Source organism: Mobula birostris, chromosome 1, assembly GCF_030028105.1.
Source record: "Mobula birostris isolate sMobBir1 chromosome 1, sMobBir1.hap1, whole genome shotgun sequence".
Taxonomy (NCBI): Eukaryota; Metazoa; Chordata; class Chondrichthyes; order Myliobatiformes; family Myliobatidae; genus Mobula; species Mobula birostris.
In genome coordinates, this window is record NC_092370.1 from 589,082 (window position 1) to 616,801 (window position 27,720).

Genomic DNA, 27,720 nt, shown 5'->3' on the forward strand with positions numbered 1-27,720 from the left:
TGTGTGGTAGAAATGGCTCTCCTCTCTCTGTAATTTCCCTTACTCCACTGAATACTGCTACGTTTCTCGAGATCCATTACCAACTTGAGAGGCAGGATTTGTGAAAATTTCGAGAGGCATAACATGATTAGGAATAGTCAGCATGGCTTTTTCAAAGGCAGGTTGTGCCTTATGAGCCTGATTGAATCTTTTGAGGATGTGACTAAACACATTGATGAAGGAAGATCAGTAGATGTAGTGTATATGGATTTCAGCAAGGCATTTGATAAGGTACCCCATTCAAGGCTTATTGGAAAAAGTCAGGAGGTATGGGATCAAAGGGGACCTTGCTTTGTGGATCCAGAATTGGCTTGCTCACTGAAGGCAGAGTGGTTGTTTACAGGTTATATTCTGCATGGAGGTCGGTCACCAGTTCTGGGACCCCTTCTCTTCGTGATTTTAATAAATGACCTGGATGAGGAAGTGGAGGGATGGGTTAGTAAGTTTGCTGATGACACAAAGGTTGGGGGTGTTTTGGATAGTGTGGAGGGCTGTCAGAGGTTATGGCGGGACATTGATAGGATGCAAAACTGAGTTGAGAAGTGGCAGGTGGAGCTCAACCCAGATAAGTGTGAAGTGGTTCAGTTTGGTAGGTCAAATATGATGGCAGAGTATAGTATTAATGGAAAGACACTTGGCAGTGTGGAGGATCAGAGGGATCTTGGGGTCTGAGTCCATAGGGCACTCAAAGCTGCTGCGCAGGTTGACTCTGTGGTTAGGAAGGCATATGGTGCATTGGCCTTCATCAATCGTGGGATTGAGTTTAAGAGCCAAGAGGTAATGTCACAGCTATATAAGACCCTGGTCAGACCCCATTTGGAGTACTGTGCTCAATTCTGGTCACCTCACTACAGGAAGGATGTGGAAACCGTAGAAAGGGTGCAGAGGAGATTTACAAGGATGTTGCCTGGATTGGGCAGCATGCCTTATGAAAGTAGGTTGAGTGAACTTGGCCTTTTTTCCTTGAGTGGTAACCTGATAGAGGGGTTTCAAATAATGAGAGGCATTGATCATGTGGCTAGTCAGAGGCTTTTTCCCTGGGCTGAAATGGCTAGCAGGAGAGGGCACAGTCGCAGAGAGTGGTCAGTGTGTGGAATGGGCTGCTGGTGAGCAGATACAATACGTTCTTTTAGGAAACTCTTGGATAGGTACATGAGTTTAGAAAAATAGAGGGCTATGTGTAACCCTAGGTAATTTCTAAAATAAGTACATGTTCAGCACAGCATCGTGGGCCGAAGTGCCCGTACAGTTTTGTGCTGTAGGTTTTCTATGTTTCTAGTGTGCAGGTGTATATTTTATTTCCAGCCAACACCAGGAGACTAAAAGGTTTTGCTACTTAGATATATATTGGGGTGCGATAGGAGGGAGGTGGGGAGTGGATCTTCTTTCTGTGGTCTGTGTACTTCCTGTACCTAATAAAGTGGCCACTGAGTGTAAATTCATTGTTTTCTGCTGCTGCAGCGCATCCTCTTCGGGTTTGACGTGCTGTGTGTTCACAGATGCTGTTCTGCATACCACTGTTATAACACGTGGTTACTTGAGTTACTGTTGCCTTCCTATCAGCTTGAACCAGTCTGGCCATTCTGTTCCATCTTCTTAAAAAGATATTTTTACCCACAGAGCTACTGCTCACTGGATGTTTTTTGTATTCTGCACCATTCTCTATAAACTCGAGAGACTGTTGTGCATGAAAATTCCAGGAGATCAGCACTTTCTGAGATACTCAAACCACCCCGTCTGGCACCAAAAATCATTCTGCAATCAAAGTAAGTTACATCACACTTCCCCATTCTGATTTTTTTTCTGATCAAGTTAATTCCTTGACCATATCTGCATGATTTTATGATTGAGTTGCCTGATTGACTTATTAGATATTTGCATTAATGAGCAGGTTTGCAGGTGTACCTAACCCCAGGTAATTTCTAAGTACGTACGTGTTCGGCACAGCACTGTGGGCCAAAGAGCCTGCATTGTGCTGTAGGTTTTCTATGTTTCTAACCTGATCTTCCCAATCAAACTGCATATTAAGATCTCCCATGTCTATCATTACCTTGCCCTTTTGACTCGCCTTTTCTATTCCCTGTTGTAACCTGTGGTCTACCTCCTAGCCACTGTTGGGATGCCTGTATATACCTGCCATCAGGGTTCTTTACCCTTGCAGTTTCTTAATTCGATTCACAAGGATCTAACATTTGATCCTATGTCACATCCTTCCACCGATTTGATGCCATTCTTTACCAGCAGAGTCACACCACCCCGTCTGCCTACCTTCCTATCCCTCTGATAAAATGTGTAACCTTGGACATTCAGCTCCCAACTACAACCGTCCTTCAGCCACGATTCAGTGATGGCCACAACATCATATCTGGCAATCTGTAATAGTGCAACAAAATCATCCACCGTATTTCTGATACTGCATGCATTGAGATACAACACCTTGAGTACCGTATTTGCTACCCTTTTTAATTTTGCATCCCTAATGTACTGATACTTGCCCTGTTGGCTGTGACTAAGTCCCATCACCTGCCTGCCCTTCCTGACAGTCTGAATGCACGCTACCTTTACTTTTTTAAAACCATCCATCCTGCGTCCCATCACTCCGGTTCCCACTCTCCCTGCAGAGTTAGTTAAAATCTTCCCCACAGCCCGAACAAACTTGCCCGAGAGAGTATTTGTCCCACTCGGGTTCAGGTGAAACCCATCACTTTTGAACAGGTCATATCTCCCCAGAAGAGATCCCAATGATCCAAGAATATGAAGCCCTGCCCCCTGCACCAGTCTCTCAGCCACACATTTACCTGCCAAATCATCCTGTTTCTACCCTCACTGGTGTGTGGCACAGGCAACAATCCAGAAATTTCTACCCTAGAGGTCTTGCATCTCAGCCTTCTATCTAGCTCTCTAAATGTTCTTTTCAGGACTACTTTGCTTTTCCTTCCTATGCCATTGGTACCAATATGTACCAAGACATCTGGCTGCTCTCCCTCCCTCTCCAGAATGTTGTGGATGCAATTTGGGATGTCCCTGACCCTGGCACCTGGGAGGCAACGTACCATCTGGGTGTCCTGTTCACATCGACAGAATCTCTGTTTGTTGTTCTTACTATTGAATCATCTATCACTATTGCTCCCTTCTCTCTCTCTTTCCCCTCTGCACCACGGACCCATGTTAACCTTATTTATATACCCACAGACTTGGCCTCCTCTGCAGTGTATTGTAGAGCATTCCACAGATTCACTATCCTGGCAAAAAAATCCCTCCTTGCCTCTGTTTTAAAATGTTGCCCCTCAATTTTATAGCTGTACTTTTTAGTTCTGGATAACCCTACCATAGGAAATGTTGCCTTCATGTCCACCCTGTCTCATTATTGCAAGATTCAGTATGTTTCAATGAGATCCCTCTGCATTCTTCTAAACTTCAGTGTGTACAGGCCCAAAGCTGCCAAATGCTCCTTGTGTGTTAATCCCTTCATTACTAGAACCATTAGAGTGAACCTCCTCTAGATCTTCTCCAATGCCAACACAACCTTTCTGAGATATGGGGCCCAAAACTGTTGACAATACTCCAAGTGTGGACTGGCTAGTCTCTCATAAAGGCTTATTATTGTATCTTTGCTTTCATATTTCCCTCAAAAATAAATGCCAGCTTTGCATTTGCCTCCTTTACCACAGGCTCAACCTGTAAATTAACCTCCTGGAAGTCTTGCACAAGGACCCTGAAGTCCCTCTACACCTCTGTTTCAACTTTCTCCCCATTGAGATAATCCACACTATTGTTCCTTTCCCAGCACTGTGTTCCACCTGCCACTTTTTGCCCATTCTTCTAATTTGTCCAAGTCCTGCTGCAATCACATTGCTTCTTTGGCACTACCCCTCCCTCCACCTATCTTTGTATCATCTGTAAACTTTGCCACAAAGCTATCAATTCCATTATCTAAATCATTGACAAACAATGTGAAAAGTAGTCCCAATATTGACCCCTGAGGAACACCACTAGTCACTGGCAGCCAACCAGAAAAGGACCCTTTTCCACTTGCTGCCTCCTGCCTATCAGCCATTCTGATATCCATGTCAATATCTTTCCTGTAACACCATCAAGTTTGACCTTGTTAAGCAGCCTCGTGTGGCACCTTATCAAACACCTTCTGAAAATCCAAGTAAATGACATCCTCTCCTTTGTCCACCCTGCTTGTTACTTCCTTGAAGAACTCTAACAGATTTGCCAGGCAAGATGTCCCTTTACAGAAATCATCCTGGTTTTGATTTATTTATCATTAGTCTCCAAGAACACAGAAACCTCATCCTTAATAATAGACTCCAACATTTTCCCAGTCACTGAGGTTAGGCTAACTGATCTATAATTTCCTTTCTTCTGCCTTTCTCCCTTCATAAACAGTGGAGTGATGTTTGCAATCTTCTAGTCCTGAGACTATGCCAGAATCAAGTGTTTCTTGAAAGATTATGACCAAGCATCTGTTATCTCTTCAGCAACCTATCTAACTCTCATTTGAAGAGACTACAAGTAGGATAGATAAAGGGTTTGCAGTGGATGTTGTATATTTGGGCTTTCAGAAGGCCTTTGACAAGATGCTACGCATGACACTGCTTACCAAGTGAAGAGCCCATGGTATTATAGGAAAGTTACTAACACATTTAGGTGTTGGCTGATAGGTAGGAGGCAGTGAGTGGGAATAAAAGGATCATTTTCTGATTGATGCCAGTGACTAGTGCTGCTGCATAGGGTTGGTGTTGGGACCACTTTTTATGCTATATATAAATGATTTAGATGATGGAATAGATGGCTTTGTTGCCAAGTCTGCAAATAATACAAATATTGGTGGAGGGGTCAGTAGTGTTGAGGAAATGGGTAGGATGTGGAAGGATTTAGACAGATTAGGAGAATAGCTAAGAAAGTGGCAAATTAAATGCAATGTTGACAAATACATGGTCATTTACTTTGGTGGTAGAAATAAATGTGTGGACTATTTTCTAAATGGGGAGGAAATCCAGGAATCTGAGATGCAGACGGATTTGGGAATCCTTGTGCAGAACACCCTGAAAGTTAACTTGCAGGTAGAGTTGGTGGTGAGGAAGGTAAATGCCATGTTAGCATTCATTTCAAGAGGTATAGAATACAAGAGTAGGGATGTGATGCTGAGGCTTTATAATGCACTGGTGAGGCCTCATCTTGAGTATTGAACAGTTTTAGGCTCCTCACCTTAGAAAAGATGTGCCGGCATTGGAGAGGGTCCAGAGGAGGTTCACAAGGATGATTCCAGGAATGGAAGGGTTATCATACGGGGAATTTTGATGGGTCTATACTCACTGGAATTCAGAAGGATTGGGTGGGGGGTGGGGGGGGGTGAAATATCATTGAAACCTTTTGAATGTTGAAAGGCCTAAACAGAGTAGATGTGGAAAGGATGTTTCCCATAGTGGGAGAGTCTAGGACAAGAGCGCACAGCCTCAGGATAGAGGGGTGTTCATTTAAAACAGATACAGAGAAATTCCTTTAGCCAAAGGGTGGTGAATTTGTGTAATTTGTCACGTGCAGTGGTGGAGGCCAGGTCGTTGAGTGTATTTAAGGCAGAGATTGATAGGTTCTTGATTGGACATGGCATCAAAGGTTATGGGGAGAAAGCCGAGAACTTGGGTTGAGGAGGAGATAAATGATCATCCATGATTGAATGGCAGAGCAGACTCGATGGGCCAGATGGCCTAATTTTGCTCCAATGTGATTTTAATTATCTGTCTCTTGTAGCCTTGGAGGGGGGGAGGGGAGGGGGGGGGAAGAGTGTGGTTACTACCTCGTTGTAGCTCCTGTCTATCACTGCTTCACTTTCCCTAACAAGCTGATGGTCTTTGAGCTGCAACTTCAGTTCCCTAACACAGTTTCTAAGGAGTTGCATCTCAATGCAGATGTGGCCATTGCAGAGGCTGGTAGTCTCCTGGAAATAGTCATAGTCATACTTTATTGATCCCGGGGGAAATTGGTTTTTGTTACAGTTGTACCCACCATAAATAATAAATAGTAATAAAACCATGAATAGTTAAATAGTAATATGTAAATTATGCCAGGAAATAAGTCCAGGACCAGCCTATTGGCTCAGTGTCTGACCCTCCGAGGGAGGAGTTGTAAGTTTGATGGCCACAGGCAGGAATGACTTCCTATGACGCTCTGTGTTGCATCTCGGTGGAATGAGTCTCTAGCTGAATGTACTCCTGTGCCCACCCAGTACATTATGTAGTGGATGGGAGACATTGGACAGTATCCTCTTTTCAGACACCACTGTCAGAGAGTCCAGTTCCATCCCCACAACATCACTGGCCTTACGAATGAGTTTGATGGTTCTGTTGGTGTCTGCTACCCTCAGCCTGCTGCCCCAGCACACAACAGCAAACATGATAGCACTGGCCACCACAGACTCATAGAACATCCTCCGCATCGTCCGGCAGATGTTAAAGGACCTCAGTCTCCTCAGGAAATAGAGACAGCTCTGACCCTTCTTGTAGACAGCCTCAGTGTTCTTTGACCAGTCCAGTTTATTGTCAATTTGTATCCCCAGGTATTTGTAATCCTCCACTATGTCCACCCTGACCCCTGGATGGAAACGGGGGTCACCGGTACCTTAGCTCTCCTCAGGTCTACCACCAGCTCCTTAGTCTTTTTCACATTAAGCTGCAGATAACTCTGCTCACACCAAGTGACAAAATTTCCTACCATAGCCCTGTACTCAACCTTATCTCCCTTGCTGATACATCCAACTATGGCAGAGTCATCAGAAAACTTCTGAAGATGACAAGACTCTGTGCAGTAGTTGAAGTCCGAGGTGTAAATGGTGAAGAGAAAGGGAGACAAGACAGTCCCCTGTGGAGCCCCAATGCTGCTGATCACTCTGTCGGACACACAGTGTTGCAAGCACATGTACTGTGGTCTGCCAGTCAGGTAATCAAGAATCCATGACACCAGGGAAGCATCCACCTGCATCGCTGTCAGCTTCTCCCCCAGCAGAGCAGGGCGGATGGTGTTGAATGCACTGGAGAAGTCAAAAAATATGACCCTCACAGTGCTCGCTGTCTTGTCCAGGTGGGCGTAGACAACATCTGACACCCACAATAGAAAAGACTTTGCAGCCATACCCCCTGTTCTCTCAAGAATTAAATAAGAAAAAGATGTGTATCAGCCAGTAACCCTTTGAAAGGTTATGGGGAGAAGGCAGGAGAAAAGTCTAATCTTAGTGGTAGCATTAAAAGGGAAATAAGTCTCTGAAAGAGAAGTTGAAGAGCCAAGTTGTGTTCAGGGAAGTGGGTCTAGCTGGTTTACTCTTGCATTCAATGGGCCCATCAATAACATGGCATAACAGTTGCTCTACAGGTTCTGCAAAAATAAAACCCATTTTAAAAATTGCATTAGATTTGGACAAAACTGAATATTCAAATAGCACTTGTAAGTATGATGCTTAACAATGATAATTGCCTACACTTTTAAGTTATTCCTCCCATAGAAGGGCAAGAGTTACATGTATCACTAGCTTCCCAAGTATCAAATTAGTGAGGACTAATCAGGTCTACTTAACGATGACTTTATGAATATTTTCAATACTGATTCATTCATCTCTCAATCTGGTGTTGAAGTACAAAATGCAAGTGAAGATTCTGTGGATGAATATTGGAATAAAGTCGGTGCGAAACCCAAGTCAGCTACTCAGTCACTTGATGATGCAGAGTACGGTAAGAAGACATTTACCTTTTAATATGGCTATAGATTTCATTTATGCATGACCTAATTTAAGTTGATTTTGCATTTTTGGTGACTGAGTTCATTGATCTCAGAGATAATCCAATTAGAGCAGCAGCAGGTGATACTGGGATAGGAGTGAAAGATGTCAGTGAAATGTGAAAAGCAGGACCTCGAGGGTGGTAATCTCAGGATTGCTACCTGCTAGTGAGGGTAGGAATAGGATGCTCTGGAGGATGAACAAGTGGCTGAGGAACTGGTGTAGGGGGCAGGGTTTCAGATTTCAGGATCATTGGGACCTCTTCTGGGTCAGGTGGGACCTGTACAAGAGAGACGGGTTACACTTGAACTACAGGGGGACCAATATCCTCTCAGGGAGGTTTGTTAATGCTATTGGGGGGGCTTTAAACTAGATTTGCAGGGGGATGGGAACCACAGTACCAGACCTGACAGTGTGGCTGGGGTGAAAATAAATGATGTTAAAAGTTTAAGCAAATCCGCTGATAGAAAGGTTGTGAGTGGTGGTAAAAATCTTCTGAGGTGTATATATTTCACCTTTAGAACTAGGAGTATTGCTAGGAGTATTGTTGGGAAGGCGGATGAGTTGAGGGCATGGATTGACACGTGGAATTATGACGTTGTAGCAATTAGTGAAACTTGGCTACAGGAGGGGCAGGACTGGCAGCTTAATATTCCAGGGTTCCGCTGTTTCGGATGTGATCGAGGCAGAGGAATAAAAGGTGGGGGAGTGGCATTGCTTGTTAGGGAAAATATTACAGCAGTGCTCAGGCAGGACAGATTAGAGGGCTTGTCTACTGAGTCCTTGTGGGTGGAGCTGAGAAACAGGAAAGGTATGGCCACATTAGTGGGATTGTATTACAGACCACCCGATAGTCAAAGAGAATTGGAAGTGCAAATCTGCAGAGAGATAGCAGGCAACTGCAGGAAACATAAAGTTGTGGTGGTAGGGGATTTTAATTTTCCATACATTGATTGGGACTCCCATATTGTTAGGGATCTAGATGGTTTAGAGTTTGTAAAATGTGTTCAGGAAAGTTTTCTAAATCAATATATAGAGGGACCAACTAGAGGGGATGCAATATTGGATCTCCTGTTAGGAAACAAGTTAGGACAAGTGACGGAAGTCTGTGTAGGGGAGTACTTTGGTTCCAGTGATCATAACACCATTAGTTTCAACTTGATCATGGACAAGGATAGATCTGGCCCTAAGGTTGAGGTTCTTAACTGGAAGAAGGCCAAATTTGAAGAAATGAGAAAGGATCTTAAAAAGTGTGGATTGGGACAGGTTGTTCTCTGGCATGGATGTGATTGGTAGGTGGGAAGCCTTCAAAACAGAAATTTTGAGAGTGCAGAATTTGTATGTTCCTGTCAGGATTAAAGGCAAGGTGAATAGGAATAAGGAACCTTGGTTCTCAAGGGATATTGCAACTCTGATAAAGAGGAGGAGGGAGTTGTATGACGTGTATAGGAAGCAGGGAGTAAATAAGGTGCTTGAGTATAAGAAGTGCAAGAAAATACTTAAGAAAGAAATCAGCAGGGCTAAAAGAAGACATGAGGTTGCCTTGGCAGTCAAAGTGAAGGATAATCCAAAGAGCTTTTACAGGTATATTAAGAACAAAAGGATTGTAAGGGATAAAATTGGTCCTCTTGAAGATCAGAGTGGTCGGCTTTGTGCGGAACCAAAGGAAATGGGGGAGATCTTAAATAGGTTTTTTGCGTCTGTGTTTACTAAGGAAACTGGCATGAAGTCTATGGAATTGAGGGAAACAAGTAGTGAGATCATGGAAACTGTACAGATCGAAAAGGAGGAGATCCTTGCTGTCTTGAGGAAAATTAAAGTGGATAAATCCCCAGGACCTGACAGGGTGTTCCCTCAGACCTTGAAGGAGACTAGTGTTGAAATTGCAGGGGCCCTGGCAGAAATATTTAAAATGTCATTGTCTACAGGTGAGGTGCCGGAGGATTGGAGAGTGGCTCATGTTGTTCCGTTGTTTAAAAAAGGATCGAAAAGTAATCCGGGAAATTATAGGCCAGTAAGTTTAATGTCGGTAGTAGGTAAGTTATTGGAGGGAGTACTAAGAGACAGAATCTACAAGCATTTGGATAGACTGGGACTTATTAGGGAGAGTCAACATAGTATTGTGCGTGGTAGGTCATGTTTGACCAATCTATTGGAGTTTTTCGAGGAGGTTACCAGGAAAGTGAATGAAGGGAAGGCAGTGGATATTGTCTACATGGACTTCAGTAAGGCCTTTGACAAGGTCCCGCATAGGAGGTTAGTTAGGAAAATTCAGTCGCTAGGTATACATGGAGAGGTGGTAAATTGGATTAGACATTGGCTCGATGGAAGAAGCCAGAGAGTGGTGGTAGAGAATTGCTTCTCTGAGTAGAGGCCTGTAACTAGTGGTGTGCCACAGGGATCAGTGCTGGGTCCATTGTTATTTGTCATCTATATCAATGATCTGGATGATAATGTGGTAAATTGGATCAGCAAATTTGCTGATGATACAAAGATTGGAGGTGTAGTAGACAGTGAGGAAGGTTTTCAGAGCCTGCAGAGGGACTTGGACCAGCTGGAAAAATGGGCTGAAAAATGGCAGATGGAGTTTAATACTGACAAGTGTGAGGTATTGCATGTTGGAAGGACAAACCAAGGTAGAACATACAGGGTTAATGGTAAGGCACTGAGGAGTGCAGTGGAACAGAGGGATCTGGGAATACAGATACAAAATTCCCTAAAAGTGTCGTCACAGGTAGATAGGGTCGTAAAGAGAGCTTTTGGTACATTGACCTTTATTAATCGAAGTATTGAGTATAAGAGCTGGAATGTTATGATGAGGTTGTTTCAGGCATTGGTGAGGCCGAATCTGGAGTATTGTGTTCAGTTTTGGTCACCAAATTACAGGAAGGATATAAATAAGGTTGAAAGAGTGCAGAGAAGGTTTACAAGGATGTTACCGGGACTTGAGAAACTCAGTTACAGAGCAAGGTTGAATAGATTGGGACTTTATTCCCTGGAGCGTAGAAGAATGAGGGGAGATTTGATAGAGGTATATAAAATTATGATGGGTATAGATAGAGTGAATGCAAGCAGGCTTTTTCCACTGAGGCAGGGGGAGAAAAAAACCAGAGGACATGGGTTTAGGGTGAGGGGGGAAAAGTTTAAAGGGAACATTAGTGGGGGCTTCTTCACAGAGAGTGGTGGGAGTATGGAATGAGCTGCCAGATGAGGTGGTAAATGCGGGTTCTTTTTTAACATTTAAGAATAAATTGGACAGTTACATGGATGGGAGGTGTATGGAGGGATATGGTCTGTGTGTAGCTCAGTGGGACTAGGCAGAAAATGGTTTGGCACAGCCAAGAAGGGCCAAAGGCCTGTTTCTGTGCTGTAGTTTCTATGGTTTCTATACTCCTATGTAAGCAAGACGAGTTGGATTTCAAAGGCCTTGGCTGCTTGTATTTCAATACTGTGTGGTTCTTGTTGACATAGTCTTCTGCCGTTCGCAGAGAGAACTGCAACAAGACTGAACTTCAATAGCTATGCATATTCATAACTTCTGCCCTGGTGAAAACAGACCAGGCAATCACAAGTGTGGTAGAAGTACTAGAGCAGAAAACGGACTTCAGGCTTGAAGCATCAACTCCACACCACTGTTTAGATCTGTTTAGATTGCTTTGAGCTATAATGCAATATGACATTTAAGAAAATTGGCATGCTTTTTAGCATCTTTGACTGAGTTAAAGGTTGAATTCTACCCACCAGGGAGATTTCTATCTCTTCTATCCTAGCAGCTGGTGCCACTCTATGTGGATTCTCCCCTGCAAATTAACAAGCCAGGCCTGCTTATGCATTTGTTTGGAATGGAGAGCTTTGTATAGAAAGCATGAACACAGAACATAGAAATCTGCAGCACATTACAGGCTCTTCGGCCCACAATATGTGCCAACCATGCAGCCTACTCTAGAAACTGCCTTGAATTTCCCTAGCGCATCGCCCTCTATTTTTCCAAACTCCATGTACCCATCTAAGAGGCTCTTAAAAGACCCTATTGTATCAGTTTCTTCCTCCTCCACCACCAGCAATGCATTCCATGCACCCACCACTCTGTGGATAAACCTGTTCCTGACATCTCCTTGGTATCTATGATCTGATTAGTACATCAAAGTACAGATATTGAAGTTCTCCTGAAAGTTTAATATCATTTAATGATAAACTCAAAATTCAGTTTTGTTAATGTTTGCTGCTGTTTGGAGAGGATGTTGGGTCAAATATTTGACACCATGCTATACCAGCAAGCGTGTATCAGCACTTTAACTGCACTTCAGATCGATACTTTATTGATCCCCAAAGAAATTAGTGTCACAGTAGCATTACAAATGCACAGATAGACAAATATTAGAAGAGATGTAAGAAAGAGTGGAAAAAAATAAGTAAACTTAAAAAAAAAAAAAAAAAAAAAAAAAAAAATAAGATGCACAAAGTTTCCAAGTTCACACTGATGATATGGTAGTGCAAGAATTACCAAAATATGATGCAGTATTGGGTGAACAATCACACTGTCCATTTAAGCAGTGATGGTCGTGTTGCACAGGGTGCGTTAAACAGCTAAATGGAGACAAAGGAGTAATGGTGGATGTCATTTACTTGAATTTTCAGAAGGCATTTGATAAGGTGCCACACGACGATGCTTAAGATAAAATCCTATGGCGTTACAGGAAAGATGCTGGCATGGATAGCAGAATGGCTGATAAGCAGGAAGCAGCGAGTAGGAATAAAGATTCCCTTTTCTGGTTGGCTGCCTGTGACTACTGATGTTTCTCAGGGGTTAGCATTGGGACTGCTACTTTTCAGTTTGTAAATGATTATTTTAGATAATAGAATTGACAGCTTTGCGGCAAGGTTTGTGGATGATACCAAGATAGGTGGAGGGGTAGGTAGGGCTGAGGAAGCAATGCAATTCCAGCTGGACTTGGACTAAATGGAAGAATGGACAAACAAGTGGCAGATGGAATACAGTGTTGGGAAATGTACAATAATTCATTTTGGTAAAAGGAACAATAGTGTGGATTATTATCTAAATGGGGAGAAGGTTCAAACATCAGAGGTGCTGAGGGACTTGGGAATCTGGCAAGACTCCCAGAAGGTTAATTTACAGGTTGAGTCTGTGGTAAAGAAATCAAATGCAATGTTGGCATTTATTTCAATGGAAGTAGAATATAAAAACAAGGAAGTGATGCTGCACCTTTATAAGATACTGGTCAGGCCGCACTTGGAATATTGTCAACAGTTTTGGGTCCCTAATCTCAAAGGATGTGTTTTTGGAGCTTTTGGCAGCTTTGGTCTATGCCTATTGGAATTTAGAAGAATGCAGTGGCGTCTTATTGAAACCTACCGAATGTTGAAAGGAGTAGATAATGTGGATTTGACAGGATTTTTCCTATGGTGGTGGGGGGGGGGGTATCCGGAACTAGAGCACAGTCTGAAAATTGAGGGCTGACCTTTTAGAACAGAGGTCAGGAGGAAATTTTTTAGCCAGTGGGTAGTGAATCTGTGGAATGCTCTGCCACAGACTGCTGTGGAGGCAAAGTCTATGGGTATATTTAAAGCAAAACTTGAGTTTCCTGATTGGTCAGGGCATCAAAGGCTATGCCGAGAAAGCAGGTGTATGGGGTTGAGTGGGATCTGGGATCATCCATGATGAAATGGCAGAGCAGACTCTATGGACTGAATGACCTAATTCTGCTTCTGTCTTGTGGTTCAAGTCTGTTATTCAGGAGCACCCCCAGGTAATCGTAGGTCCTCACCAGCTCCATGTTCTCACCATCAAAAGTAACGGAGCCTTGCAGCTTTGCCTTCCTAAAGTCCATCACCATCTCCTTTGTCATACTGATGTTGATCTGCAGATGATTCAACTTGCACCATTTGATAAAGACCTCCACCAGGGTCCTGTATTCATCCTCATGTCCTCCCTTTATACACCCAATTATTGCTGACTCAGAATTTCTGCAAATGACATGATTCTGTTGTATCTAAAGTCCAAGATGAACAGGAAGGGAGCCAATACAGTTCCTACTGGGGCCCCAGTGCTGCTTATAGTGATATCTGACACACAGTTCTGAAGCTGCACAAATTGTGGTCTGCCAGTCAGGTAGTTGGGAAGTGCCAACCTGCATTGAACAGAGCTTTCCCCCCAGCAATGAGGGCACTATGGTACTGACCAAGTGGGAGTAAGCTCTAGATGTAGGTGCTAAACCAGGTTTGAAACTTGACACCATTTTGGAATCTCTTAGTATTTGAAACTATATTGCTAAAGTTTCAGTGCTGGTCCTCAACTGGATCTATTGACTTGGATCAGAATCAGCTTTATCATTTTCTTGTGATGTGGAACTTCATTTATTGAGTTTTAAATTTTGGTAGTGCAGTCACTCGAGTACGATGTTCTCTACAGGAACTGTTATTAACAGGCACTCGGGTGGCTGTAGAAGCCAGTCTTTGATCCGCGTTCTGGTGCGGTGTGGGAAAGAGTAGATGGTGGCTATGGTTTGTGGTTGGGTCTTTTGGTTGTTCAGTCTCTTCTTTCACAGCTGGCCTTGATATTTTGCAGAATAGCAGCAAATTTGTAGAACAGAATATTGACAAGGATGTTGCTGGGACTTGACACCTGAGTTGTAGAGTAAATTTGAATGAGATTCTGCAAACGCTACTCCAGTCCTGACCTGCTTTCCTCCAGCATCTTGTTATATAGGGAAAGGCTGAATAAGGTAGGACCTTAGTTCAGGTTTAATTATCATTCAACCATACATGAATACCCATGAATACAGTTGAATGAAAGTGTTCCACTGGGGTCAAGGTATAAAACAGTACCAAAAGCCATAGACAGCACAAAGCACATAAGATAGAAAGTAAACGGTCACATGTATTCCAAGTCCAGACAACATATCCTGTAAATTGATGGTGCATGACATTATCAAGAACAAGCAGTTCTGAGCAGCCTGCATTTCACTTGTCACCAGCCGTTCATTTCACTGATCAAACACTGGATGGTAGTACTGATGGGAGCGGTCAGCACCCCTCCCCATCTCCCCCCCCAAACAGGTATGGATGCCATCTTACCATCTCCGGCATCGCCCCTCTTGGACTGCAGCTATAAGCAAGCCTACAGTTTGAGGCCTGAGGCCTAGTCCTCCCTACAAGCAAGGCCATGCAGCTCCTCTGTCTCGCCAATAAACCAAGGGGACGGACTTGCAGCATCTTGCATCACAAATATGCAACAGGGTCTTGCGATCACAGGCGAATCATCCAGGATACCCTATCGCTGTTAGACGACCCACTGGACTCGCACACTGACTTCAGTGCAATTTTGTAGTAGGCAGTAACAGGGTTCACACCGTCCAGCTCTTCTGCCAATGAGCAGTTCACTGATGGGGTAGACTGCAGTACCTGAAGTTCTTAATGCCCAGCATTGTCTTGCGATCATAATGATCTGTTAAACAGATAAAAACACCTTTGGTTGGCCCCCAAGAAGTCACTGCGACCAAACATGCTGCCATCTTACTGGAAGACTTTATTCCTATAGCATAGCAGAATGAAGGGAAATTGACTATAGGTAGAGAAAACTGAAAGTGGTCAAAGGAGATTCACAAAATTGATTCTGGAAATGGAGGGGTCATCATATGAGTGTTTGATGGCTGTGCCTCTACTCGCTGGGATTCAGAAGAATGGTGGGGGGGGGGAATGAACTTATTGAAACACAACAAATAACTTTGATAGTGATTCTGGAGAGGGTGTTTCCTTGGTGGGAGAGTCAAAGACCAGAGGGCACAACCTCAGAATACAGCAATCTCCATTTAGAATGGAGATGAGGAATTTCTTTGGCTAAAGAGTGGTAAATCTGGAATTTGTTGCCACAGGTGGCCGTGGAGGCAAAGTCGTGGGGTATATTTAAGGCAGAGGTTGATGGATCTTGATTAGTCAGGGTATGAAGGGATATGGGGAGAAGGCAGGAGATTGGGGCTAAGAAGGAAAATGGATCAGCCATGTTGAAAAGATGAAGCAGAGACACAGAACACATTAACTTGATGGACTAAATGGCCTAATTCTGCTCCTAAATCTTAGGGAGACTTTAATGAAGTATCAAAGAGTTCTATCCTCAATTCTTGCTGTTCCCCTTAAAACAGTATGTCATTAACACATTTGATTATCACAATTGGGTGCCTTCACTCATTTACACCTTGCAACTCTAAAACTGAACTTGCACAAAGTTGATTGTGGTTTCTACCTCTGGGCTCTGCGTTTGACTTTTGACAAGATAATTAATTTTTGGTTAAAAACCTGGAACTCTGTGCCACACCAGTGGTATTTTTTTTAAATAAAAAAAACATGCCACTTTTTTGCTAGGAATAGGAAAGGTTCAGAAATGAGTTTATTGTCACTATCGTGTGGTGTGAAATTTGTTTTGTGGCAGTATTGGAGTGTAATACATAAAACTATACAAAAGTATAAATGATACAAGGAGAAAAATATGAGGTGATGTTCATAGACCATTTAGTAATCTGATGGCAGAAGTTGTTCCTGAATTGTTGACTGTGCAAATAGAACTAGATTGAATGGGTTTCTTGATCAGTATGAATCAGTTGGACAAAAGGCCTGTTTCTGTGCTCTAACTATGTAACTTGGAATAGTTAATTAAACAATGACACAGCCTATGAGTTCACCATACTTCTATTTTAAGTAGTGCCTATTTAGCATTGTGCAGGTGACAATTGAATTTGTATATTGATGTATTTTGTTTCTGTACAGAGAAACTGCAAGAAGTAAAATCCAGCTGCAAATCAGTCCCTCGGAAGAGAGCTGCTCCGAAGCTACATGAAATGGATTTCTGGGATTTATCAGATTTACGTGGGCTTCAAGGTGATCAACTAGTGACCTACCATTAAATGTGCAAGTGTCACAATTCAAGGGGATAATAATCGTGATTTGATATGCCAAGTTATTTTCTAATTGAGAATGTGCACTAGTACTTGTCAAAGTACAAATACCTTGACACATCAATTACTTCAACCCATCACTGGAAACTACTTTTTTTAAAAAAGCTGAATCTTAGTGAAAATGCTGGAGTATAAAGTTTGACACTTTGAACCTTGACTTTCTTTCCTTGTACTTTTAGGAAATGTACTGAGGAGAGGGAGGACTAAAAGTGCCAAGAAGGTTGCACCTTTATACCAGGTCAACAAACAGCACTCGGATACAATTCAAAAATACTCCAATTATTGGAAATGTCTTCACAATGTGGAATGATGAAACACTTATAAATAAACTGGTGCAAAAGCAGTACGTACTGTTCTGATTGTTCTGTTTAAATTTCTAGCCTTTTTAAATTTTATATTCAAAATTGAAATATGTAAATCTGAGTTTATAGAATTTTGTGGCACAGAAACAGTTTCCACCTCCTGGAATACAGCAACAACTTGATTTTTCCAAAATTACCTGCATATTGAAATCCTCCACAATTATTGTAACATTGCGCTTTTGGCATGCATTTTCCACCTTCCATTGTAATTTGTAGGCCACATCCTCACTGTTTGGGGGTCAGTATACAACTCCCATCATGGTCTTTTTACCCTTGCAGTTCCTTAGCTCCACTGACAACAATTCTTCACCTTTTGATCCTATGTCAGCTTTCTAATAATTTAATTTCTTTTTAAAAATGGAAACACCCTATCCTCTCTGCCAGTCATTTTGATACAATGTGTATCCTTGGGTGATAAGCTCCCAGCTATGATTCTCTTTCAGCCATGATTCGGTGATCTCTACAACATGCATGCCAGTCTGTAACTATACCATAAATTACACAGAAACAAAATCTACAGCCCATTACAGGGCCTTCAGCTCACAATGCTGTGCTGACCATGTAACCAACTTGAAGTTGCCTAGAATTTCCCTACTGCCTAGCCCTTTATTTTTCTAAGCTCTATGTACCTATTGAAGAGTCTTTTTATTTTTAAAAAAAAAAAAAAAAAAAAAAAAAAAAAAAAAAAAAACCTCATCATATCTGCTTCCACAACTGGCTGACATCCTCTTTGTACCTACTTCCAAGCACCTTAAAATATGCCTCCTCATGTTAGGCATTTTTGCCTGGGGGGAAAAAGCCTCTGACTATCTACATGATCACAATGATTCTCATCATCTTGTACACCTCTCAGGTCACTTCTCATCCTCCATTGCTCCAAGGAGAAAAGGTCAAGTACACTCAACCTATTCTCATAAGGCAACATCCTTGTAAATTTCCTCTGCACTCTCTATATAGCACCCATATCCTTCCTGCAGTGAGGTGACCAGATCTGAACACAGTACTCCAAGTGGGGTCTTGTATAGCTGTAACATTATCTCACGGCTCTTGAACTCAATCCCATGGTTGATGAAGAGCAACACTCAATCTGTGCAGTGGCTTTGAGTGTCCTGTGGATATTGGCCCAAGATCTTGCTGATCTTCCACACTGTCTTACCATTAATATTATACTCTGTCTTCAATTATGACCTATGGAAATGAACCACTTCATACTTATCTGGGTTGAACTCCATCTGCCACTTCTCAGCCCAGTTCTGCATCCTATCGATGTCGCACTATAACCTCTGACAACTCTCCGCACTATTCACAACACCCCAACTTTTGTATCATCAAACTTACTAACCCACCCTTCTTCCTCAACTGCGTCATTTATAAAAGTCACAGAGGAGGGGACCCAGAACAGATCCCTGTGGAACACCACTGGTCATCGTCCTCCATGCAGAGAATGAACCATTCACAACCACCCTTTGCCTTCTGTGGGCAAGCCAATTCTGGATCCACAAAGCAAGGTCTCCTTGGATCCCATGTCTCATTACTTTCTGAATGAGCCTCACATAGGGAACTTTATCAAATGCCTTACTGAAATCCATATACACTATCTACCTTCATGAATGTGTTTTACATCCTCAAATAATTCAATCAGGTTTGTAAGGCATAACCTGCCCTTGACAAAGTTATGCTGACTATCCCTAATCAGACTGTGTCTCCAAATGCTCATAAATCCTGATCTCAGGATCTTCTGCAAGTATTTGCCTACCACTGAAGTCAGACTTACTCATCTACAACTTCCTGGGTTATTGCTACTCCTTTTCTTGATCAAGGGAACAATGTTTGCAAACTTCCCATCCTCTGGTGGTACTCCCATCCCTATTGATGGTGCAAAGATCATCTTCAGAGGCTCCGCAATCTCCTCCCTTTCTTCCCACAGTAGCTTGGGGCATGCCTCATCTGGTCCTCGCAACTATTCATGCTTAATACCTTTCAAAAGCTCCAGCACATCCTCTTTCTTGAAGTCTATACACTCAGGCGTTTCAGTCTGCTGTGAGTCATCCCCACAATGGCCAGGGAACTTTTCACTCTTGAATACTGAAGCAAAGAATTCATTAAGTACCTCAGTTACCTCCTCCGGTTCCATGCACTTGCTTCCACTCTCACCCCTGACTGGTCTTATTCTCACACAGCTCATCCTCTTGCTCTTCACATACTTGGAGAAAGCCTTGGGGGTTTTCCTTAATCCTGCTCGCCAAGACCTTTTCATGGCCCTATCTATCTCTCCTAATTTCATTCTTGAGCTCCTTCCTGGCACCTTTGTAATGTTCTAGAGCTCTAACTGTACCTAATTTCCTAAACTTCTCATGAGCTTTTCTTTTCTTCTTTACTAGATTTTCTACATCCTTTATATAGCATGGTTCTTTTACCCTACCAAACTTTCTGTGCCTCAATGAATATTTGTAACATTTCTGCCATGCATTTCCCTGAGAATATCTGCTCCCAATTTATGTACCCAAGTTCCTGCCTAACATTTTCCCCTTAGCCCAATTCAGAATCGGGTTTATTATCACCGGCATAGGACGTGAAATTTGTTAACTTAGCAGCAGCAGTTCAATGCAATACATTTTCTAGCAAAGAAAAGAAATAATAAATAAAATAAAAATAATTAAGTAAATCAATTATGTATTTTGAAGAGATTAAAAAAACCTGCAAAAACAGAAATACTGTATTTTTAAAGAAAAAGTGAGGTAGTGTCCAAAGATTCAATGTCCATTTAGGAATCAGATGGCAGAGGGGAAGAAGCTGTTCCTGAATCACTGAATTTGCACCTTCAGGCTTCTGTATCTCCTACCTGATGGTAACAGTGAGAAAAGGGCATGCCCTGGGTACTGGAGGTCCTCAATAATGGACGCTGCCTCTCTGAGACACCGCTCCCTAAAGATGTCCTGGGTACTTTGTAGCCGCTGTCTTGCCTTCTTTATAACTACATTGATATGTTGGGACCAGGTTAGAAATTCCCAGGGATCTTGACACCTGGGAACTTGAAACTGCTCACTCTCTCCACTTCTGATCCCTCTGAGGATTGGTATGTGTTCCTTCATCTCACCCTTCCTGAAGTCCACAATCAGCTCTTTCATCTTACTGACATTGAGTGCCAGGTTGTTACTGTGGCACCATTTCACTAGTTGGCATATCTCACACCTGTATGCCCTCTCATCACCACCTGAGATTCTACCAACAATGCTTGTATCCTCAACAAACTTTTAAATGTTTTCCAAAATTTTCTGCTCCTATCCCTCTCCAACACTATGGAAAAGGAAATAGAGTTGTGATCACAACCTCCAAAATGCTCTCCCATTGAGATATATGACACCTGACAAGGTTCATTTCTCAATACCAATTCTCAAGTACAGCCTCTACATGTTGTTGTTGTTCGTCCTTCGTAGTCGAAGATGACCATGGCTTCAAAGTCAAATGGGAGATTGGTGGCTGTGGGTGCGGAGGTGACTGATGAGGCCAATCCGGGCCCTGAAGGCTCGCCCACATGTGGGACACAAGTGGGTGGGTGCTGTCGTGGCAGTCGATGCTACTCGGGCCTTGCGCACAGCACGCTTTCGATGCGCCTCGATGATGCGCCTGACTTCAGCTGCACGGGCTCCTGTGGTGATCTTGCTGCGCCAAGCTGGACGGTCCAGGGCAAGCGTCTCCCACGTGTTGATGTCGACACCCAGGCCTTTGAGGGACGCTTTGAGGCAGTCTTTGTAACATTTCTTCTGCCCCTGGACTGAGCGCTTGCCCTGACACAGTTCTCCGTACAGCAGCTGCTTAGGCAATCGGCTGTCTGGCATTCTGACCACATGTCCAGCCCACCTGGCTTGGGCTTTCAGCAGGAGGGTGCAGACGCTGCAGAGCCCAGCTCCTTCCAGGATTTCCGTGTCGGGGACTTTGTCCTGCCACCTGATGTGGAGGAGTCTGCGGAGACAGCTCAGGTGAAAGTGGTTGAGCTGTTTGGCGTGTCTGCTGTAGACAGTCCAGGTCTCGCTGGCGTAAAGGAGGGCGGTAAGGACCACTGCACAGTAGACCTTCAGCTTGGTGGTAAGGCTGAGTCCTCTCCACTCCCAGACGTTCTCACGGAGTCTCCCAAAGGCGGCGCTGGCTTTGGCAATCCTGTTGTTGACCTCAGCGTCTATGTTCACTGCGCGAGAGAGTATGCTGCCCAGGTAGGTGAAGTTGTCGGCTGCCTGGAGGTTCTGGCCCTTCACCGTGATGCGCGGCTCCTGGTATGGCTTTCCTGGGGCAGGCTGGCACATAACTTCGGTCTTTTTGGTGCAGATAGTGAGACGGAAGTTGTCGCAGCCTTGTGAGAAGCAGTCCATTTCACTCTGCAACTCCTGCTCTGTGCTGGCGTTGAGTGCACAGTCATCAGCAAACAAGAAGTCTCTGATGACAGTCTCTCGCACCTTTGTAACTGCCTGCAGGCGCCTAAGGTTGAACAACCTGCCGTTAGTCCTGTACCTGACGTGGATTCCTTCTTCATAGTTATGGAAGGCATCTGTCAGCATGGCAGAGAATACCATACTGAACAGAGTCGGGGCAAGTACGCAGCCTTGTTTGATGCCATTTGTCACTGGGAAGGCCTCCAACTCGTTGTCGTCATCCAGAACTTTCACCATCATACCTTCGTGGAACTGCCGGACGATTGTGATGAACTTGCTGGGACAGCCAAACTTCTCCATGATCTTCCACAAGCCTTCTCTGCTGACCGTATCGAAAGCCTTGGTTAGATCGACAAAGGTCACGAAGAGGTCGCTGTGTTGCTCCTGGCATTTTTCCTGGAGTTGGTACGCAGCAAAAATCATGTCCGCGGTCCCACGCTCAGCACGGAAGCCGCACTGGCTTTCTGGGAGCAGACCTTGCTCAAGATGTTGGAGAAGGTGGTTGAGCAGGACGCGGGCCAGAATCTTCCCCGCAATGGACAAGAGGGAGATGCCTCGGTGGTTGTCGCAAGACTGGCGGTTGCCTTTCCTCTTGTAGATGTGGACTATGCTGGCATCTTTCAGCTGTTGTGGGACCTGTCCCTTTTTCCACATGGACTGGAAGAAAACAGTCAGCTCTTGCATCATGACAGGGCCTCCTGCTTTGTATACCTCAGCAGGAATTGCATCAGGTCCTGGCGCTTTGCCACAGGAGAGTTGCTTCACTGCCTTCCTGACTTCATCTACCGTGGGGAGGATGTCGAGGTTCTTGTTGATCTCTACCTGGGGCAGGCGGGCAACGACCTCGTCGTTGATGTCGGCAGGGCGGTTAAGGACGTTGTTAAAGTGCTCAGCCCACCGATCCAGAATCTGCTTCTTCTCTATCAGCAGCTGCGTCTCATCTGCGTTGAGGAAGGGTGACCAGGTTCATTTCTCAATACCAATTCTCAAGTACAGCCTCTCCTCTAGTTGGCTTATCTACATATTACGTCAGTCATAGTCATAGTCTTACTTTATTGATCCGGGGGGGGGGGGGAATTGGTTTTCGTTACAGTTGCACCATAAATAAATAGTTAAATAGTAATATGTAAATTATGCCAGTAAATTATGAAATAAGTCCAGGACCAGCCCATTTGGCTCAGGGTGTCTGACCCTCGAAGGGAGGAGTTGTAAAGTTTGATGGCCACAGGCAGGAATGACTTCCTATGACGCTCTGTGCTGCATCTCGATGGAATGAGTCTCTGGCTGGATGTACTCCTGTGCCCACCCAGTACATTATGTAGTGGATGGGAGACATTGACCAAGATGGCATGCAACTTAGACAGCATCCTCTTTTCAGACACCACCGTCAGAGAGTCCAGTTCCATCCCCACAACATCACTGGCCTTACGAATGAGTTTATTGATTCTGCTGGTGTCTGCTACCCTCAGCCTGCTGCCCCAGCACACAACAGCAAACATGATCACTGGGCACCACAGACTCGTAGAACACCCTCAGCATCGTCCAGCAGATGTTAAAGGACCTCAGTCTCCTCAGGAAATAGAGACGGCTCTGACCGTCTCTATTGTAGACAGCCTCGTCAGGAAACCTTCCTGAATACACCTTACAAAGCAGCCAGAGCGTGAGTGGGCCAGTGAAGGAGTGGAGCTTTGTGGCTTTGACTCGAGAGGCGGAGGACAAGCTAGATCGCAGTTAGTTTTTACAATGTCTCCTGAGATGGTGATGTGCCTCTCATGTGAGATGTGGCAGTCTTGGGGGAACTCCCCTCTCCCGCAGATTCACATCTACCAGAAGTGCATACGGCTGGGCGATCTGGAAGACCGTTTAAGGAATCTGGAGCAGCAGCTGGATGACCTTCGACTCATAAGGGAGAATAAGGCAGTCATAAATGAGAGCTACAGGGAGGTAGTCACACCTAGGCTGTCTGAAGCAGGTCGTTGGGTGACAGTCAGAGGGGGGAAAGCGAAGGTGAACAGACAGGTAGTGCAGAGCACCCCTGTAGCCATTCCCCTGAATAACAAGTTTACCGTCCTGGATAATGTTGGCGGGACGACCGACCAGGTGTGAGCCACGGTGGCAGGGCCTCGGGCACTGAGTCTGACTCTGTGGTGCAGAAGGGTGGGACGGAGAAGAAGAGAGCTGTCGTCATTGGAGACTCTATAGTCAGGGGAGCAGACAGGAGATTTTGTGGACGTGAGAAGGACACCCGCATGGTTTGTTGCCTCCTGGGTGCCAGGGTCCGGGATGTCTCTGACCGGGTGCACGACATCCTGGTACGAGAGGGAAAGCAACCAGAAGTCATGATACATGTTGGGACCAACGACATAGGCAGGAAGAGGGATGAGGTCCTGAAGTGTGAGTTTCAGGAATTAGGCAGAAGGCTGAAGAACAGGACCTCAAGGGTGATGTTCTCAGGATTGCTGCCAGTACTACGTGACAGAGATGGTAAGAATTGGAGGAGATGGCAGTTGAATGCGTGGCTGAGGAGTTGGTGCAGGGAGCAGGGTTTTAGATTTTTAGATCACTGGGATCTCTTCTGGGGAAGGTGGGACCTGTACAGATTGAATGGGTTGCACCTGAACTCGAGGGGGAGCAATATCCTTGCAGGTAGGTTTGCTAGCATGGTTCGGGAGGGTTTAAACTAATTTGTGAGGGGGATGGGACCCAGAGCGATAGAGCAGTGAAAGAAGTGCATGGAGTAAAGCCAGATCTAACATACAGAGAGGCTTTGAGGAAAGAGAAGCAGAATAAACAGTGTGAAGACAGAAAGGTAGAAGGGCTGAAATGTTTGTACCTCAATGCAAGAAGCATCAGGAGCAAAGGTGATGAACTGAGAGCTTGGATACATACATGGAATTATGATGTAGTGGCCATTACAGAGACTTGGCTGGCACCAGGGCAGGAATGGATTCTCAATATTCCTGAATTTCAGTGCTTTAAAAGGGATAGAGAGGGCAGAAAAAGGGGAGGAGGGGTGGCATTACTGGTCAGGGATACTATTACAGCTACTGAAAGGGTGGGTAATGCAGCAGGATCCTCTTTTGAGTCAATATGGGTGGAAGTCAGGAACAGGAAGGGAGCAGTTACTCTATTGGGGGTATTCTATAGGCCCCCTGGTAGCAGCAGAGATACAGAGGAGCAGATTGGGAGGCAGATTTTGGAAAGGTGCAAAAATAACAGGGTTGTTATCATGGGTGACTTTAACTTCCCTAATATTGATTGGCACCTGATAAGTTCCAAGGGTTTAGATGGGGCAGAGTTTGTTAAGTGTGTCCAGGATGGATTCCTGTCACAGTGTGTGGACAGGCCGAGCAGGGGGAATGCCAAACTAGATCTAGTACTAGGTAATGAACCGGGTCAGGTCACAGATCTCTCAGTGGGTGAGCATCTGGGGGACAGTGACCACCGCTCTCTGGCCTTTGTAATTATCATGGAAAAGGATAGAATCAAAGAGGACAGGAAAATATTTAATTGGGGAAAGGCAAATTATGAGGCTATAAGGCTAGAACTTGTGGGTGCGAATTGGGATGATGCTTTTGCAGGGAAATGTACTATGGGCATGTGGTCGATGTTTAGAGATCTCTTGCGGGATGTAAGGGATAAATCTGTCCCGGTGAGGAAGATAAAGAGTGGTAGGGTAAAGGAACCGTGGGTGACAAGTGAGGTGGAAAATCTAGTGAGGTGGAAGAAAGCAGCATACATGAGGTTTAGCAAGCAAGGATCAGATGGGTCTATTGAGGAATATAGGGGAACAAGAAAGGAGCTTAAGAAGAGGCTGAGAAGAGCAAGAAGGGGGCATGAGAAGGCCTTGGTGAGTAGTGTAAAGGAAAACCCCAAGGCATTCTTCAATTATGTGAAGAAAAAAAGGATGACAGGAGTGAAGGTAGGACCGATTAGAGATAAAGGTGGGAAGATGTGCCTGGAGGCTGTGGAAGTGAGTGAGGTCCTCAATGAATACTTCTCTTCGGTATTCACCAATGAGAGGGAACTCGATGATGGTGAGGACAATATGAGTGAGGTTGATGTTCTGGAGCATGCTGATATTAAGGGAGAGGAGGTGTTGGAGTTGTTAAAATACATTAGGACAGATAAGTCCCCGGGGCCTGACGGAATATTCCCCAGGCTGCTCCACGAGGTGAGAGAAGAGATTGCTGAGCCTCTGGCTAGGATCTTTATGTCCTCATTGTCCACGGGAATGGTACCGGAGGATTGGAGGGAGGCGAATGTTGTTCCCTTGTTCAAAAAAGGTAGTAGGGATAGTCCGGGTAATTATAGACCAATGAGTCTTACGTCTGTGGTGGGAAAGCTGTTGGAAAAGATTCTTAGAGATAGGATCTATAGGCATTTAGAGAATCATGGTCTGATCAGGGACAGTCAGCATGGCTTTGTGAAGGGCAGATGGTGTCTAACAAGCCTGATAGAGTTCTTTGAGGAGGTGACCAGGCATATAAATGAGGGTAGTGCAGTGGATATGATCTATATGGATTTTAGTAAGGCATTTGGCAAGGTTCCACACGGTAGGCTTATTCAGAAAGTTAGAAGGCATGGGATCCAGGGAAGTTTGGCCAAGTGGATTCAGAATTGGCTTGCCTGCAGAAGGCAGAGGGTGGTGGTGGAGGGAGTACATTCAGATTGGAGGATTGTGACTAGTGGTGTCCCACAAGGGTGTGTTCTGGGACCTCTACTTTTCGTGATTTTTATTAATGACCTGGATGTGGGGGTGGAAGGGTGGGTTGGCAAGTTTGCAGATGACACAAAGGTTGGTGGTGTTGTAGATAGTGTAGAGGACTGTCAAAGATTGCAGAGAGACATTGATAGGATGCAGAAGTGGGCTGAGAAGTGGCAGATGGAGTTCAACCCGGAGAAGTGTGAGGTGGTACTCTTTGGAAGGACAAACTCCAAGGCAGAGTACAAAGTAAATGGCAGGATACTTGATAGTGTGGAGGAGCAGAGGGATCTGGGGTTACATGTCCACAGATCCCTGAAAGTTGCCTCACAGGTGGATAGGGTAGTTAAGAAAGCTTATGGGGTGTTAGCTTTCATAAGTCGAGGGATAGAGTTTAAGAGTCGCAATGTAATGATGCAGCTCTATAAAACTCTGGTTAGGCCACACTTGGAATACTGTGTCCAGTTCTGGTCACCTCACTATAGGAAGGATGTGGAAGCATTGGAAAGGGTACAGAGGAGATTTACCAGAATGCTGCCTGGTTTAGAGAGTATGCATTATGATCAGAGATTAAGGGAGCTAGGGCTTTACTCTTTGGAGAGAAGGAGGATGAGAGGAGACATGATAGAGGTGTACAAGATAATAAGAGGAATAGATAGAGTGGATAGCCAGCGCCTCTTCCCCAGGGCACCACTGCTCAATACAAGAGGACATGGCTTTAAGGTAAGGGGTGGGAAGTTCAAGGGGGATATTAGAGGAAGGTTTTTTACTCAGACAGTGGTTGGTGCGTGGAATGTACTGCCTGAGTCAGTGGTGGAGGCAGATACACTAGTGAAGTTTAAGAGACTACTAGACAGGTATATGGAGGAATTTAAGGTGGGGGCTTATATGGGAGGCAGGGTTTGAGGGTCAGCACAACGTTGTGGGCCAAAGGGCCTGTACTGTGCTGTACTATTCCCTGTTCTATATTCTATGTTCAAACTCTTCTCTATCTAAACCCCTTGCTCTAAGGAGATGCCAGTCAATATTAGGAAAGTTAAAATCAATCATCACAAGAACCCTATTATTATTGCATCATTCCAGAATCTGCCTCTCTATCTGCTCCTTGATGTCTCTGTTACAAATGAGGGTTCTATAAAAAGCATCCAGTAGAGTTATTGCCCTCTTCCTGTTTCTGACTTCTTCCCACAATGACTCAGAAGACAATCCCTTCATGACTTCCTCCTTGTCTGCAGCCTTCATCTACTTTATTCCGTATATTGTATGCGTTCAAGTATAATACCATTTTTTATTTTTGTCTGTCTTCTATGCTGCAACTCATCCCATTGACTGCAATTTTGCCCTACCATCGGCCCCTCTTGGTAGCAGTCCTACTACGCACAGCTTCTGTTTGTAAACCAGCTATCCCATGCACAGCCCTATCACTCTGGTTTCCATCCCC

General features: G+C 44.4%; 1 protein-coding gene across 3 annotated transcripts in view; it reads left to right on the forward strand.

The window, feature by feature from the left end:
• The window catches only part of gpr141 (G protein-coupled receptor 141), a 92,344-nt gene that overhangs the window by 40,056 nt on the left and 24,568 nt on the right, over positions 1-27,720 (forward strand). For 2 of the 3 annotated variants that reach the window (XM_072268764.1, XM_072267892.1), the window contains exons 5-7: positions 7,674-7,769; positions 16,598-16,708; positions 16,965-17,128. In XM_072268764.1, the coding sequence (XP_072124865.1) occupies positions 7,674-7,769; positions 16,598-16,708; positions 16,965-17,095 (338 nt within the window). In that variant the 3' untranslated portion in view covers positions 17,096-17,128. Of the gene's footprint in view, positions 1-1,687; positions 1,806-7,673; positions 7,770-16,597; positions 16,709-16,964; positions 17,129-27,720 lie in introns of those variants that run through there. The other variant, XR_011887596.1, reaches the window with a different exon arrangement.